General features: G+C 37.0%; 1 protein-coding gene across 1 annotated transcript in view; it reads right to left on the bottom strand.

Annotated features, from left to right (window-relative positions):
* Positions 1 to 18,673, bottom strand: part of UNC13C (unc-13 homolog C) — a 645,800-nt gene that overhangs the window by 607,816 nt on the left and 19,311 nt on the right. Inside the window, exon 2 of the mRNA XM_008953183.6 lies at positions 253 to 3,500. Within this exon, the coding sequence (XP_008951431.4) occupies positions 253 to 3,244 (2,992 nt within the window). The 5' untranslated portion in view covers positions 3,245 to 3,500. The remainder of the gene's footprint in view (positions 1 to 252; positions 3,501 to 18,673) is intronic.

Genomic DNA, 18,673 nt, shown 5'->3' with positions numbered 1-18,673 from the left:
ATCCACAATGTGTTGGGTTAAGTTTGGGCTCATTCCAATATGACCCATTTAACATATTCTTTGATTTTAAATCATCAAGCCCAACTTCTTAGGAGAGCTGCCTGAGTAAAACAAAATGCTCCTCAGAGTAAAGCATGAAAAGTCATTGCAAGTAAACTCTTTCACCCAAGTAAACACAGAACATGCTCTAAAGAAGTGCTACCCAATGTTAAAACACAATTAGCTCACAATGTAGCATTTAAACATGAATACCTCCAGCCAAGATCTTCTCTTCCAACTCTGCCATTTGCTTTTTATAGGCCCTTAAAGCTGCTTCTTTGAAAGAAGGACGAATTCTCTTTGGCTTTGTGATCTCCACTGGCTGTTCAGGAATGTTTTGGTTTTCATCTTCTCTTATTTCCATCTCAGCTGATGTTTCATTTAAGGGTTCTAACCCCTCTTCACTAACCATATCATCTGCTGGACCATCATAACCCTCATCTTGTGGGGTTTCATAAGGTGTTTCATATGAAAGGTGATCATATGCTTGCATTTGTTCATCTGTTTCAGTAATACTAGTCCTGTTTTCTAGTTTAGCAAGGACTTGTTCCATGACTTCAACATAATCTGTTTCATTGTCAGCCACTGGTTCAGTATAATCTTCCTCATCCTCTGCTTTATAGTAATAGGGCTCCGTGTAGACATCAGAGTCAAGTGTGGTACTTGACTCATTTGCAGTTGATTGAGATAATGTCCGAAATCTCCCCATTAATGAAGAGCCACTGTCCTCATACCCACTCAGACTCTGTGTGCTTTTGTTCCATACTACTTCCAAGGCTGATTTAGCCCTCTGCAGTGTAGATCCAAATTTTGGGAAGCTGAAAGTCTTATCAGAAAGGTCAATGCTTAATCGACTATGCCATGATTTGGGTGGGGCATCCTCTGAATCATCACTTTGCAATTCACTTTGACTTCGATACATCATGGACAACTGGTTTTGATTTTGGTATAGCTCATTAGAATTAGCTCCCTGATAAGAATCATATTGGCCAACCCACTGGCCATGTGGTTCATTATCCAAGCCAGGGCATGGAGAAGAATTGTCATCTTGAGTTAAGTCGTAGCTCTCTGAGTCATCTTGAAGATCACTGTGGCACTTTCCCAAGTATTCTAGGTCTTTATTGTAAACACCAAGCTGTTGGTCAAAAAGACTATTTGTTTCATAATCAAAACCTTCCTGGGTGGATGAATCCAAGCCTAAATCAGCTCCTTGCTCTACTTGATTCCATTCCTTCCATGGAGAAAGATCCTCATGTAAAGAGAGCTGAGAATCACTGTAATGACTCCGGTCTCCAGATGCACACACCATGCCATTACTCATTCCACTATCCACAGTTTCTGTGTTTTCAATTTCAGTCTGCCCTTGGATACCCTGAACACTTCCATTCAAATGCTGGTCCTTGGGACTGTCATACACGGTCACTGTTCCTTCCTGTTTCCTCTGCCATAGCTCCCGGTCCGAAGATGACAGGAGAGAGCTTCCATTAGTTCTAGTGAAAAACTGATTTTCTGAAAAATCTTCTGAGTAAGACTGACACAATTTGGAAAAATCTGATTCAGAACGACTAAGTTTAGCAGTGAAAAAATCACTCTGTGAGTGCCAGAGAGGTGTTGCATCTGCATAATGGGTTGTGGTTTGCTTTTCCAAGATATCTGATTCTGGCAACTGTGAGGAGATTTTATCATAATCTGATTTATTTGAAATTCTGCTGCTATTAGCAGTTTTATTCTTGGATCTAGCACTGTGTGATTTTGAGCTTGGCTTGGAAGTACTTCCCTTTGTTAGAAGCTCTGACTTGGAAAGCACAGCGTAACTGTTTCTATTGAGGTCAGATTCAAGATCTTCATCACTGTCATCAGGTGACTGCCAATTGTTCTTCTTGATTTTTGGCTCTGGAGTAGACAACTTTATATCCATGCTCTCATATGTCTGGGAGGATGGTATCCCTTTCTCTTTTCTTTCTCTGATGTCATGAGTTAGAATATCTGTTGAGATTCCAATGCCTGTTCCTTTGAGTTTATATGACTTTTTTAAGACAGAATCCCTTTGTTGAGGGGTTTCAAAGTACACAAGTATGGGTCGAGGCTTTGCATTTGGGCAGTCTCTCTGGTGTCCTATCCTCTGAGCAAATTCAATTTTAATAGCATTTGGTGCATCTGAAAAACCCATTTTCTCTATTAGAATTTGGTACACCACACTTTCAACATACTCAAATCTTTCTTCAGGCACATTTAAAAATCTCAGGCTTGCCTTGCTACCCATATGACCTAAGTGCTTAATATAATCATGGATGTCTCTAGTTTCCCTTCGAGACTGGACAAACCCTGTACGCAGCTGCTCAATTTCACTTTGTACAACCTCCACACTGCTGGAGATCTCATCGATGGAGTGCTTGAGAGCATTGACGTGCCCTCGTAGTTCAGAAAGTTCTGTTTCAATCTGACTTATTCCCTGAAGTTCCTTAAAGATCATTTCCATGACATCATGTGTTTGGCTAATGCAGCCAGAGGAACTGAACCCTGGCTCCAGGGCATTTGTCTTTGGGTTTCGGACAGTTCTGTCCAAAGACTTACTTCTTATTCCCCAGGATTTTTTCATGGTGCTTAACTCTGAGTCTGAGGAGACACATTCTTGACTCTTTTTCCATTTTCTCAGTTTTCGTAAAGCTCCCAGTTTTAAGCCATGTAGAGTACGCTCCCCGTCAGAGCTGCCCTCAGAGGGTGCAAGGCTGCTTGAACTCTTTCTGTTGCGTCTAACTGGCATTGTGTGTGTTGATTGTGCCTGGTTTTCTGTGCTACTCCTTAGTTCATTTAATGATTCTGAGTAGGAACTCTCGATTGAAGAGAGCTCTTGAAGCAGATCCTCATTATCACTGTTGGTTACTTTAGCATTCTTTTGTAGGCCATTGGCAATAGCTACTCGGTAACTGAATGTTGGTGAGAGGGAAAACTCTTTACTGGCCTCGTCTTCCTCAGTGGATAAGTTGTGAGTGGATGAACACTTTGCAATCTTCTTTACAGTGCTTTTAAAAGTATAAGAAAATTTGGGGGATTTGGTCTGGCCAGCAGTGGGGAAGTCTTGATCCTTTTTCTGCTGACAATACTCTTTGTTTTTGTTTGTATTTCCCAATTTCTTTGTAAACATTCCTTTGCAAAGCTTATGAATGTAAGGTAAAATCAAGCTCTTGAAAAAATTAGCCACCATGGAGAGCAATTAGTGCAAGCTTTTCTGCCCCAGAAAAGTAAACAAGTATCAGGATGAAAATCTGAAAATCCAAGGCAAGCATCACTGTTCAGATGTTCTGTGAATCACTGGAAAGAGCAGGAAGGGCAGGCATGGCTCTGCCACATTGTCGCTGTCCTGTGCAAACCAGAAGCAAAGCTCCATCTGTGAAAGACATTCTTTCCTGGAGGAGGGGTTTCATGAATCTCTCTCATTTCCACATAACTCCATGTAGTGTCTAAAAAGAAATGAATGTTAAAATAAATATCAGAATTCAATTCTAGATTTCTTCCATTTCCAACACGTTTCAAAAGTATTCATAATACACAATGTGTGAAAAATTGCAGAGGAAGTAGGAGAATATATGAATTTCAATGTAAATTTACTTTTAAAATAACTTCTTAAAGCAAATCACTACCAATAACTATGTTTATAATGTTTTTGATAAATCATTTATGGGTGGACACAACTGAAATAGTAATAAAAGGTAATTATGATTATTTAGAAAACATTGAGTAATACGACAGGCAATTTATACAGCCATATTGACTTCATAAAATCATTTCTACTCTACTTTCTTTCCTAATATCATGTTTACTTACACAAATGTAAGGATTTAAATCTATGTATATTCCCCTCACATCCCAGATATTCAAAATTCACGAATTAATATTATCTATATATATATAACCTCTTTTGATTCATTCAAATAATCTTTTTCTGACCACATAAATAAATAATCTCTGTGATGACTAGTTTCTTGAATTATGTGAAGAAAAAGAAAATAACGTTTACATTTAATTTTGCTGGTTTGCCAGCACAGGGCCTCATATTAGTAGGAACTCAAAGTTTTGTTGAATTGAACTTAATATTTTATCAGTGAAATGTAACCCAGAATAATAGTAACAGTCAAAAGGCTTTGTTGGTATTCCAGTATGTGTTTGGGAAGATAATCTCCTTAATTCGTTAAAGAACACATCATAAACTACAGATTGTCTCAGAAATCTGCTCTTTTATCAGCTCTCTACACTTGGAAATCTGCCAGTTTCATTTCAATCAGGCTCTGCAGGGGATTTGGGGATACATGTTCTGGCCAGGAGCCAAGCTCCACAAGAGACAAGGGGAGCATAGAAGAGGAGGAGAAAAGATGGAGCGAAAGAGATGAACTCTAAAGAAGTCCAAGTCTTTCTGGGTTTCAAATACTATCAGGGTATAACTCTTCTGCTCTGAAACAATTTGGTATTCATTCACAAACACAAACCAGGACCTATTTTCTACTAATAAAAATGTCAAGAAATTTACTTTTGAGTTAATTTAAAAAGCATTTTTTATACTCCTATGTGACATCTCCCTGTGAAGAAAAGGCTTTGGAAAGTTAAGCTGCAATCAGGTAGATAAATTATTTTTAAACTAATTTTGGTCGAATAAAATTTTCTACCCATCACTCAATCCAAAATCTTTGGTCTTCCAAACTTAGAAACAGATGCTTCTTTTTGTTTAAATCAAAGTAGCAATTCTGTTAATGCCTCTGATGTTTTCAAATCTAAATTTCCTGACTGGCATTACTGGTTCAAAGCTACTGTTCTAGGCAACAATTGTTAGAAAAAGTTTGAGCGGGAAAGTTCAATGTGAAATGAAGCCCACCAAATGCAAACTCAGGAACAGGTGTCCACAGTTGCACACACGAACTCACTTGCTCGTATTCCAACCACAGAGAACAACCTGTTATTCACTAAGGGCTCCACACTCTTTCATGCCCCAGTAACTTTTATGTCCTCTCTAGCCAGAATATCATTCATTATCCAGCCCTCACTATCTGTAAAAATTATGTTTAAACTCCAAAACCATTTCAGCAACCACCCAAACTGAGCTCATCTCTCTCCTAGCCACTCTTTATCGAAGAATTGGCCACATTTCAGCCACTTAGTATCTCCACCTAGTTGCCCCAAATTAAACCCCATCCAGAACCTAGCAATTTTCCTGAATTACTAATCTCAATAATGTCATCATAATCATCCACTTGCCCACAGCATATACCCAGGAGTCATTCTAGATCATGTGTCATCCATCCCATGTTCATACCTGAGGTGACATAGCAATGCCTTAGTAAGGAACACTGTCATTTCTCATCTAGACTATGGCAATTGTATCCGACGTGGTCTTCCTAATGATAATTTGACTCTTTTTTCAAATCCTAAATTTCTAAAATTCATACAATTAAAAATATATGTCCTCCTTCTTGAAACACTATTTTAGCAGCCTTATTTTCTGTCACTCCCATAAGCACATCTGCCTCAGCAATGGTGAAGTAGTAGCAGTTCCCTGATTACCATATTTTTACCTCACTAAAGGGCCTTTTTCCATTCTGTTCCTTCTTCCTCCAATTCCTTTCCCCTTCCCCTCTCTATTCACATGTCTCTTTCATAAATATCTATAGAATATCTATACATTTGAGACCCAGCCAAGGATCAACATCAGCTCATTTTACCTCCTCAGCATACAGCACTTCCTCCTCTGTGCTCCTGCATTGTACTCTCAAAATACCATAATTATTTATGTGAAATATTTTATCTGTATGTCTGCCTCTCCTATCTGACTATAAACTCTTGAAGAGCAGGAGCCATATTCTATTTAACTTTAAATTTTTATATTCCTTTATACATAATAGACTCATACTGTTTGTCAGATAGGTGATTATGTAAATGAATGAAAGTAATAAAACCATGAACTAATACATAAACAATATAGGTTCCAGTAAGCCTAAACTGGCTGCACTGGGCCTTACACAATCCAGAGAAGGAGAAGCAGTGTGAGCAGAAGGGAAGCATCTGAGACATTCATGTCATGTGCAAAGGTGGAGAAGCATCCACTTTGTCCAGAGAGGGATGCCTCTGACGGGGAGCAGAGGATTGACAAAATACAATCAGAAGGTAGACAGTTTTGAAATTTAAGAAATCCCATTTGAGGAATAGGCACTAATGGTTATTGGCTTTCAGCACAGTCCCTTGATCCAGATTACCTGCAATGGAGTCCCAACTCTGTGATACACTAGCTGTGTGGTCATAAGAAAGTTACTTCCTTGGGAGGCCAAGGCAGCAGATCATGAGGTCAGGAATTCGAGATCATCCTGGCCAAGATGGTGAAATCCTATCTGTACTAAAAATACAAAAATTAGCCAGGTGTGGTGGTACATGCCTGTAGTCCCAGCTACGCAGGAGGCTGAGGCAGGAGAATCACTTGAACCCGGGAGGCAGAGGTTGCAGTAAGCCGAGATCACGCCACTGCACTCCAGCCTGGTGACAAAGCGAGACTTCATCTCAACAAAAAAAAAAAGAAGAAGAAGAAGAAGAAAATTACTTTCCTACTGCTTTATCTTGTACACTAATTATATTCGGACAGAAATAGCATTTCCTCATAGGATAGTTGTAAGGTTTAAATAAGTTAATACATGTAAATTTTTGGAGCAATGTCTAGAAGATAGCAAAGCCCAGTAAATATTAATTACTAGTGCTGAGAAGAGTAGTGAAAAAGTTCAAGAAGCAATTACAGAAGACTAATCAGGTGGTATCTGATGTGAAAATTATGATATAGTGGGGGGCAATCTAAGAATTCTGCTAGGTTGCAGAATGAAAGAGGAAGAACAAAAGCATTCTAAAGAAGCAGTCAGAAGTGAAAGGGAAGATACCTTTTATCTCTATGATCCAGCAAAAATTTCCTAATATTGAAATCTCACCTTCCTAGTTACTGAGCTCCTACTGTATGTGTGTGTGATACAATCCCATCATAAAACCATAGATGCTTTAGGGAAAGAGTTGGTGAGTCCAAAATACCAGCGTGGAACTTCCTTCAGACAAGTGACTGAGATAGGAAAGGAAGATGACATTTAATGATCACCTGTTATGTTTCAGAAACTTAAATTATCTCCGTAATCCTCACAGAAACTCTTTTAAAAAGGCATTATTATGCCTATTATATGAGGAGATAAGAGATTCAAAGAGATAAAGAGATACAACCAAAAACTGCACAGCTAAACAAAGCAAAAAGGTAGTTTGGTCCTAGTCCTGGAGTCTATGAAACAATCATTTGTACGTAAAGTGAATGTTACCAGTGGTAACTGACACAAACCCTTACACCCAGCCCATACAAACCCACATACCTACTCCTCTCTCTGAAGTTCATTTTTTTAAAGTAAAATAGCTCAAATCAGGAAAAACTCAAGGTAGATGAGAGGTAGCTGGAGGGTGAATGCAAAGATAACATCATCTCAACTACTTGAATTCCAAAGCTCCAACTTACTCTCTAGATATTTTAACTTTAGTTAAATAACTACACATTGTCTTCATTAATGAACTTTAGGGATAAGATTTAAGACTTTGGAAAGAAAGTCTTCGAAAGAGATTAAAACAATAGACTATGCTGTTATAGGAAGCCTTAGTAATAACATTCAATTATTATTTACTATGTACCAAGCACTGTGTATGCAATTTTCTAAAGTTTATCTCATTTCATTCTCACAATAATTGTAAAAAATAAGTATTTTTAATTTCCAGATAAAGTGACTCAAGCTTTAGTTTCTGAAAACTTGCTTAAGGTCATGCGATTAACATGAAACACAGCCTTGACTCCGAACCCCAGATTTGAACAGAAAGTGTGTAAACTCGGAAACTAATATTAGTGTTTAATGGGAAATATGTTTTGCAGATATGTTAACATATTCATTTTTAAGAGAACTATTTAATACCCTAGTGAGCTAAAGGAGATAATGAACTTTTAAACAGTCAAAAATTTATTGCTAAATCATTACCAGAATTAAGTTAAAGCATTTTCAGATCAACAAACAATTTTATGTTCCTTACTAAATGCAGTAAAGTATTTTATGTTCCTTATTAAAGGCAGTAAAGTACTAAATACCCAGGTGAGCTGGATATTTAGAGGTTAACTTTCAAGACAGACAAAGAAGACAAAGGGACAGGACCTCTTATGGTACAGCCCAAGGAGTTCACCTCCCCAAGTCCTGGCCTCAGGACTCACGCTTGTCTCACTGGCCCTTATTCTGATCTGTATTCCTGTCTTTGGTATAGAAATATGCTTATTACCTGGCTTTTCTTGTTATTTTTAGTTCTGGGTTACATGGGCTGGATGTGCAGGTTTGTTACATAGATAAATGTGTGCCATGCTGGTTTGCTACACCTGTCAACCCATTACCTAGGTATTAAGCCTAGCACACATTTCGCTACTTTTCCTAATGCTCTACCTCCCCACAACCCACCCTGCAACAGGTTCCAGTGTGTGTTGTTCCCCTCCCTGAGTCCACGTGTCCTCATTGTATAGCTCCCACTTATGAGTGAGAAGATGAAGTGTTTGGTTTTCTGTTCCTGCATCAGTTTGCTAAGGATAATGGCTTCCACCTTCATCCATGTCCCTGCAAAGAACATGACGTCATTCCTTTTTATGGCTTCATAGTATTCCATAGTGTTTATGTACCACATTTTCTTTATCCAATCTATTTTTGATGGGCATTTGGGTTGATTCCATGTCTTTGCTATTGAATCACTTGACTTTTTGACTTTACTGTTATTTGCTTAATCCTAGACTAATAGAATAACCTTACTCTTAACTGCTCCTTCATTTGCATTAAGTTGTGTTACGTGTCCTGGACTGTGTTAGGATTAGAATTATTTTCCTACAAGAACATAGAAAGAAAGCCTCTGCTTTTCAATATAACAGCACCTCATCAGTAAATGCCCTATAATTGCTGATTTAAAAGAAATTCTTTCAAAATACATAAAAGGGTGATACATAAATATGGTTCACCACATATCTGTTCAACAGTAAATTCTTGGTGATTTGAAAAGTAGCTGACTCAAAGAAGCTTCCCATCAGGTAGGAGGGCAGAATCACTGCAACAGAGAAGGAAGCAACCCTAACAAAGTGCAGAAAAGGTGCAACTGAGCAAGAGGGCCCCTGTGCAAAACAGCATTGAGCAGCACACCAACCAATTAACTTTATAAGCAGGCTCCTCCAAACACAGCAAAGAAGAAAACCAGAGTAGCTGGAGATGGAAGGGCAAGCCAGATACACCAATAGCGTGTGAGGAGCCACAAGGATTGATAAAGGGGAGCATGTCGAGGTGGAACAAGTTGGGACAAGGCAGATGATGAGCAAATAGGTTGATATTAAAGATTAAATTTTAAAAAGCATCCTCTAGAATGTCTTTATCAGGTCAATGAAGATTTATACCTGTTTTATATATCCTTTCCACATGAAGGAGTAAAAGGATGTGTATATAATGTGACTGATGATCACAGGGATGACTCTGACAATCAGAATTGCTGGAACACAGTAACACATTAAATAATGTTTGGGGGAACTGTTAGTTTTTTGCCTTACTTTAAGGCAAAAGCAATAAACCAATAAATATTAAAATATTTCAACAAAAATGATCAAATCAGAAAGTGATTAAAAGGTTTATCCTAAGCGAATATACTATTTTTTAAAAACAAACAGAAAGATCCCTTTCCCCCAAGAATGAAAGTCAAATGACTCAAGCATACTCTTTAATTCTAGCTAATCAGTTATTTTGTGAATTTCTTCACCCAACTACAACCCACATACATACTTTATTCATTCCCATTGCTGCTACTTTTGTTTAAGAGTAAACAATGGCACTGAGTACTAATATTTCCATAGCACTTAGGATCTACAAAGTCCTTTTGTGTGGTTTATCTCAAATAATCTTCATGGTAATCTTGTAAGGATAGTATCTCAGTTTATGATCAGGAATGCTGAATGCTGAGCCTCAGAGATGCTGAAGTAGTTGCCCAAATCGCCTAACTCTAAAATTATTTTACTGTAATAATTTACATTCTCCTTATTTTAGACATAGAATACTACAGTAGTTTACTGGCCCCCTAAAGTAATATCCTCCACCATTTCAAACCTTCCCATTGATTTAATTTCCCTTAAATATCCCATCTAATTTCCCTTAAATATCATTTTCTTCTCCTCCTTCTCCCGATGAATGATTGTATACCCTCTGCTCTAGGCCACTTCATGGTACCGTGGATGCACACATGTATTCTTCCATTGTTTTATTCTTGTTCTTCACTCTGTCTAGAATGTCCTCCACCTAATCTGTTCCAAATCATTCAAATGAGAAATCGAGACTCATGTTTTCCACAAAAGTTATTTAACTTGTCATCTTTTCTTTTCGTTATAGTCCTTACAGTCTATATAGTCTGAACCATGATATTTAGTCCTTAATTATTCTTCTAAGCTGTTTACCAAACAGCTCTTACATATGTTTTTCCATTTTTAATGTCTATTATATGCCAGGCATTGTCTCAAGTGCTTTTTATAGATTACATTAATGTTTGATAGTAAACTTGTGGTAGATACTGTTATGAATTCCCATTTTACAGATGAAGAATACGAGAGCCTGAGTATCTAGTCCAAAGCCACATAGCCTGGAAGTGATGCAGCCAGCATTGCAACCAACGTGACTGGTTTTGGAGTCCTTTCTCATAAACACTATGCTATACTACTGTGCCCAGGAGGACCAATCTTAGGGAAATAGGTGGTGACCTACGTAGTATGTTTGAAGAACTCCCCTACTCAAGAATAATCTATACTAGTTTTTATTATTAGAGCTTTATTTCTTTTATTTAAAATTTTGGTCTTTGTTGAAATGCAAGTCTCACCACTGGGCCCCTAGGTTTTAAGGCTTATCAGGCACATTGTACTTTGGTATAAATGGTTTATCAGGATATCCCTCAGGACTTGGCGGGAGAGTAGAGAGAACATTAAGAAGCCTGAGTCACAGAAGCACAGGTGACCAAAGCAAACATGGACAAATGGAGTCACATCAAGTTAAAAAGCTTCTGCACAGCAAAGGAAACAATCAACAAAGTGAAGAGACAACCCAGAGAATGAGAGAAAATATTTGCAAACTACCCATCCGACAAGGGATTAATAACCGGAATATATAAGGAGCTCAAACAACTCTACAGGAAGAAAATCTAATAATCCAATTTAAAAATGGGCAAAACACTTGAATAGACATTTATCAAAAGAATATATGCAAACGGAAAATGGGCATATGAAAAGGTGTTCAATATCATTGATCATCAGAGAGGTGCAATTCAAAACTACAATGAGATACCTCACTCCGGTTAAAATGGATTTATCTCAAAGACAGGCAATAACAAATGCTGGTGAGGATGTTGAGAAAAGGAAGCCCTTGTATACTATTGGTGGGAATGTAAATTACTACAACTATGGAGAACAGTTTGAAGGTTCCTCAAAAAACTAAAAATAGAGCTACCATATGATCCTGCAATCCTGCTGTTGGATATATACTCAAAAGAAAAGAAATCCTTATATCAAAGAGATATCTGCAATCCCATGCCTGTTGAAGTACTGTTCACAATAGACAAGATTTGGAAGCAACCTAAGTGTCCATCAACAGATTAATGGATAAATAAATGTGGTACATATACATAATAAAGTACTATTCAGCCGTAAAAAGAATAATGAGATCCTGTCATTCGCAACAACATAGATACAACTGGAGTTATGTTAAGTGAAATAAGCCAGGCGCAGAAAGACAAACATTGCATATTCTCACTTATTTGTGGGATCTGGAAATCAAAGCAACTGAACTCATGGAGATAGAAAGTAGAAGGATGGTTACTGGAGGCTGGGAAGGGTAACGGGGAGGTAGAAGGAAGAGGCAGATGGTTAATGGGTACAAAAAGTAGAAATAATGAATACAATCTAATATTTGATAGCATACTAGGGCGACTATAGTCTGTAAGAGTTTGGTTTTTTTGTTTGTTTGTTTTGTTTGTTTGTTTCTTTGAGATGGAGTCTCACTCTGTTGCCCAGGCTGGAGTGCTGTGGCAGGATCTCGGCTCACTGCAAGCTCCACCTCCCAGGTTCACACCATTCTCCTGCCTCAGCCTCCCAAGTAGCTGGGACTATAGGTGCCTGCCACCATGCCAACTAATTTTTTGTATTTTTAGTAGAGACAGGGTTTCACCATGTTAGCCAGGATGGTCTCGATCTCCTGACCTCGTGATCCGCCCTCCTCGGCCTCCCAAAGTGCTGGGATTACAGGCTTAAGCCACTGCGCCCAGCCTATAGTCAGTAAGAGTTTAATTGTACATTTTAAAATACTAAATGAGTATAACTGGATTGTTTGTAATACTAAGGATAAATACTTGAGGGGATGGATACCCTATTCACTGTGATTATTACACATTGCATGTCTGTATCAAAATATCTCAGGTACCCCATACATATATACATCTACTATGCACTCAAAACAATTTTTAAAAAATTAAAGTCTGAGAATGGGAACAGTCCACCTTCAAAGGGGACAGGTAAGAGGGTATTCCAGAAATGAGATACTGAGGAGCCTTGAATAAGCTTTGCCTGTTTACTATCTTGGCGTGGCCCGACCCCGTTCCCAGCTACATGATGATAAGCACTATTGCTTTTTCAATCTTTGCAACATCTTCCTAATCACATGCACAGAGAGCAGAGTACAGGTACCCTGGCTTACAGATAAGCAACTTAGAATTCTAACATTTCAAAGATGAGTTTTTTTGTTATAAGGTATTGTTTTGTTTTGATTTTTATCCTCAGAAACAAGCCCCCTCCCACTTTTTTTCCAACAAAATAAGATGTTGAAACTCAATATGATTGAAAAAGCAGAGCTCCTTTAGCTGAATTAAGGCAGCAGGGTTAGAGTCCCACTTCACTGCTTCCACAAAAATTGCGGCCTACAGAAACCCTCTACAGAGTCGTTGAGGTTGGGGAGTGCAGTTTGAACAGCACCGATCCTCAAATTGTACACAGCATGAAAAGGAAAGCTAGGAAGGTCAAAACACTTGCCTTAGTTCATACAGCCGAGCTGGAACAAAAACGCAGGCCTCCTACCCCGACTTCACTATTCTTTCCTCTGTGCTGTGCTGCCTTTCCTCTATAGCAATCACATCCCAGGGTTTGGCACCTTCCCACTGTGCCCAACATTCTTTGATAGGGCAATCTAACTCTGTCCTTAAATAATTTGACTTTTACCTTGATTCTCTACACTCAATGTCTGTAATTTTCTGGAATTGGAAACTGTTTGAGATTAAAAGAGATTTCTGAAAGTAAATCCTGTGAGCAATTTTGACATTTGTTAGAATTATTGATGGAGAGTTAAGCTGTATAAAGGAAGGCCATTGAGGACCACTGCTATTCTAGAGCAAAAGCTTCCATTAGCTGAAATGTTTCTCACGTCTTCTCTCCCCACGTTTGACACATTACCACCCGAGTGTCCTATACCAAGGCAAAGAGCCGTATTCCTATTTAAACAAATTACCTGCTCCTCTGTGTCTCCTAAGGTCTATTCTGCCTCTTCTCTGGATTAATCTGTATCTTGAAAACAACCCCGCAAGGTAAAATACCATTCTCATTTTAAAGACAGAAGAGAAAAAAAAAAAAAAAAAGCTAGACTCAGAGCTTCTAAGCGACTTACTCGAGACTTACTCAAACATACAGTTAGGATTTGAATAATTTCTTTCTTTTCTTTTTTTTTTGAGATGGAGTCTCACTCTTTCATCCAGCCTGGAGTGCAGTGGTGCAATCTTGGCTCACTGCAAGCTGCACCTCCCAGGTTCACGCCATTCTCCTGCCTCAGCCTCCCGAGTAGCTGGGACTACAGGTGCCCGCCACCACGCTGGCTAATATTTTTGTATTTTTAGTACAGACGGTGTTTCACCGTGTTAGCCAGGATGGTCTCGATCTCCTGACTTCGTGATCCACCCGCCTCGGCCTCCCAAAGTGTTGGGATTACAGGCGTGAGCCACCACGCCTGGCTGATTTGAATAATTTCTGTATGGTTACCAAACCATACCGCATCATACTGTTCAAGTGGGATAACATCAGTTAAATCACGGAGCATTTCCATCCTTGATGGGACGGAGTCATGTGTGTCATTTGGTGCCCACCTGAGCTCTATCATCCCCTGTGGGTGGGGGAAGGTATAGAGGAAAGACTTAAGTCAGATTGGCTACTTTAGATCATGGCTGTGCCATGTCCCCACGGTGCACTTTGAGCAAACTATTTAATCTCTCGGTTTCTCAGTTTCCTCATTTAACAAATAAGATAATGGTACCACCTTCCTCACATTGCTATAATGACTAAATAAGAAATAATTAGAGAAGTGCCCACAACATCAAAAGTACTAAAAATGTTAACATTATTATTAAATAATACGATTCCCATCTGAGCAGACACTTCCTCTACCCCTACTCGTTTACTGACTGCAGGTCAGCCAAGAAATCACCACAGTGACACAGACGCTCTTTGGGGTTCATTTAGACTAATGCAAGCTGCTCAGTTGCATTAGTCTATTTTTTAAGGTATAGTAAATTTCACACTAATTTTGAAAGTTCGTGAGGACGATAAAAATCTATAGTGTTACATGTAGTTAAAAGTGTTTTAAATTCCCAGACAGGAGCTAATTCACTCCTCCATCTGTGTCACAGGCTCATTTGATCATCACAGATACCTTCTCCAATGCATACAAACACCCTTACTATACTGTATGACATGTATTATAGGATCTAACATGAGGCAATATAATCCCTCATTTTTGCCTCAATTTTCCCAAAGCAATGTACCAGGGTGTCTGATAGTTAATAGCTGTTTAATGACTTTTCATTGGAAAAAAGTAATAAATTTATCAAAACCTGTCATGAACTATCACCAGCCTGCTCAGCTACAAACAGAACTTGACCTAAATGTTAGTAGGGTGGAAGAGGAAAAGAGTTATTTTGTCCTTAATACAAATCTATTACCCTCCTAAGATGTAAAAATTATCACACATTACAAAAGAGTAAGGTTCAAACTAAAAAAATTTTTTTGTATTTCTCTAAGAGTTGCCTACAAAATGAAGTATTTTGGCCAAAAATATGTCCTTTGCTAAAATTACATTAAATATACGTATAACAAGAAACTAGGAATATTGCTGGGAAGTTGGTACATTGATTAGATGTCCACAAGTCTAATTTATGAAGTCTAAAGAGTGCCGCACCTCGAGTGTCTAAACAAAAATCTGTTCAAAAAGTATTCTTTATATATGACTAGGTGTTGCTAACTCATTTTGCTCAGTTTTATTACATTCTATCTGTCCATAAACTCACTCTAATGTGAAAAGAACATCCTTAAAAGCAACACACTGGGTTTAGTAATTAGTGGCAATTTCAGACTGATTTCTAATGTGGTTTTCTAAGACCTCTGTGAAGAACAAGAGGCTGACTTAATGAATTTTAGCAATGTTAAAACCACTTGATAGATCATCTAAAATTGGTTTTACTCTTAGATTTTACTAAAATTAGCTATAGATTTATGCTATGTGATGGTATAATAATATCACCACCTGCATTTTCATTTGACTTAGCTTTCAAAACATGTTCATATATATTCTGTGGCTTGATTCCAAGAATAGTTAGGATGCTTAGCCATGGAGGGAGGTGTCATTATCTTCAGTAGATCAAAGTTTGGAGAGGTTACTTGACTTGCTTAAGGGCACAAAACTAAAATCCAGTAGTTTTAGTTTGGCTTGTGGAAATTGACTCTTTTTATTATAACCCGATGCTGTTCTTGACTCTGATATCTTTATGACATTTCTTGAAGTCTTTGAATCATTCTTTAAGACTCTATTTTAGGAGGCATACTCCATTCTAACTTAAAACTTCTCCCTCAGAATTGCCTGTCTCAAGCAATTTAGCTGTCTTTGAAGTAAGGAAAATATGGAAGTCATCTAATTTTTCTGTCAAAATATCACATACTCATTACATACAAAAACTGTAGAAGAGATATGCTTTATTCATATGCACAGAGCTCACTAACCAAGACACATCCTGGTCCTTGAAATAAGCCTCAAATATTTCAAAAGACTAACATCTTACAGAGCTTATATATCGTGACCATAATAAAAGACATTTAAAAAACAATAAGAATGAAATATCTATAAACACTCCATCTCCACAGCTATCTTTTAAAGTTAAACAACATTCTTCTAAATAATCCATGGGTCAAAACCCCCCAAAACTGAAATATTTTGAAATGAATAATTTAAAAAAAAAACATACCAAAATGTATGGGACACAGCTAAAGGCAGTGCTTAAAAATGAATGTATAGGTTTAAATAATCTAAGAATCTATCATCTAAATTTCACCTTTGGAAGCTGTCAAAAAAAGAGCAAATTAAATACATAGCAAGTGGAATGAAGAAAATAACAAAAATAAGAGAAGAAGTCAATGACAAAAACCCAGAAGTTAACAAATAGGTAATAAAAATTGATGAAGAAAATAATAAATACAAATTACCAATATCAGAACTGAAAGACAGAATATAAGTACAAATCATACAGATATTAAACCGACAATGAGAATATTATACAAACTTTATGTCAATAAATTCAATAATGGATAAAATATATCAATTCCTTCAAAACCACATATTATAAAAACTAAGGAAGAATTTTTCACTATGTATATATATCTTATGTATATTTTATATGTATGAGAGAATAGATTTATATATATAGATATCTTACATATACATATGTAATCAAATATCTTCCATAAAGAAAGCTCCAGGCGGAATTTTTAAACTAGAGGATTCTAGAAACCTTTAAGGAAAAATGTGTTAATTTGAAACAAACTCTTTCAGAAAAGAGGGAAGAACACTGTCCAATTGCTTTATTTGGCCACAAAACCATGATTTCAAAACTTGACAAAAACGTTACAAGAGAAGAAAAAATCCAGATTAGTATCCCTCATGAACGTAGATGAAAAATGTTTAACAAAACATTAGCAAATAAAATATGGGAATGTGTAAAAAGATTAATAGATCACGATCAAGTATAATTATTCCAGGAATATAAGGCTGATTTAATTTTTGAAAATCAGTCATGCAATTGAACACATTTTTAAAAAGGCAGAAAAATAGCATATAATCACTTACGTACATGTAAAGAAAAAAAGGCACTTAACAAAATTCAACACCCATTTATGCCATAAAACATTTCTTAGCAAAATAGAAGAAAACGTCATCAATCTAATAAAATCAAAATCCACATATGAGCTTATAATTGAAGGCAAAATATTTAATGCTTTCTCTTAGATAGGGATTCAGCTTGGTATATCCACTCTCAGCACCTGTATTTAACATCGAATTGGAGGATTTAGATAGGTCAATAAGGCAAAACAATGAAATCAAAAGTATTAGAAAGGAAAAAAATTAAATTGCATTTTTCCACAGTTGACATGAGTATTTATGTGAAAATCTTAAGGAATCTTCAAAATAAGTATAAAAACTGAAAACTAAATTTGGCAAGCTCACAGAACATAAGCTCAGTATAGATAAATTACGTTTCTCACTACTAGCAGTAAAAAATTGAAAAATAAGATAAAAATCAATTATAATATAAAAATCATAAAATTTTTAGAAAAAATTTACTGACATATTTTCCTATACTACAAATATTGCTGAAAGAAATTAAGGCATAACTAAAGAGATAATATATGATCATAAGTTTAAAAATTCAACGTTAATATACCAATTCTCCCCAAAGTGATCTATAGATTTAATAGACCACAACAAAATCCCAGCATATTTGTTTTTGAGAATTTGGAAATAAAATGCTAAAATGTATATGGAAATGGAAAGATTCTAGAATACTTAAAACACTCTATAAAAAGAACAAGATTGGGCCAGGAGTGGTGGCTCATACCTGTAATCCTAGCACTTTGGGAGGCCAAAGTAGGAAGATCACTTAAGCCCAGGAATTCTAGACCAGCCTGGGCAACATGACGAAACCTTGTCTCTACAAAGAATACAAAAATTAGCTGGTCATGGTGGCGCACACCTGTAGTCCCATCTACTAGGGAGGCTGAGGTGGGAGGATAGCTTGGGCCTGGCTGGTGGAGGTTGCAGTGAGCCAAGATTGTGCCACTTCACTGCAGCCTGGGCAACAGAGTGAGACAGTCTCAAAAAGAAAATAATAATAATAAAATAAAACAATATTGGAGGATTAACACTACCTAATTTCAAAATTTACTAACAGCTGCAGTAGTAGTGATACTGATATAACTAGAGAAAAGAAATAATTGGAATAGAAGAAAGTCCAGAAATAGACATATGTGTATAGATAACTTTAATTTTTACAAAGGTACAAAAAAATTCAATTAGGATATTTTCAATAAATGATCCTGGAACAATTTTATAAACACGAGAAAAGTAGATAATTCTGCATACAGAATTAATTTCAGCTGAACTAAAGTTGTAATGCTGTGAGTATAACATATAAAAGAATGTTAACGCAAACTAAAGGTATAGAAAAATTTCTTAGA

The sequence above is a fragment of the Pan paniscus genome, chromosome 16, assembly GCF_029289425.2.
Source record: "Pan paniscus chromosome 16, NHGRI_mPanPan1-v2.0_pri, whole genome shotgun sequence".
In the NCBI taxonomy this organism is placed as follows: domain Eukaryota; kingdom Metazoa; phylum Chordata; class Mammalia; order Primates; family Hominidae; genus Pan; species Pan paniscus.
The sequence above is the reverse complement of the archived record's forward strand: the minus strand, read 5'-3'. Positions and strand labels throughout refer to the sequence as shown.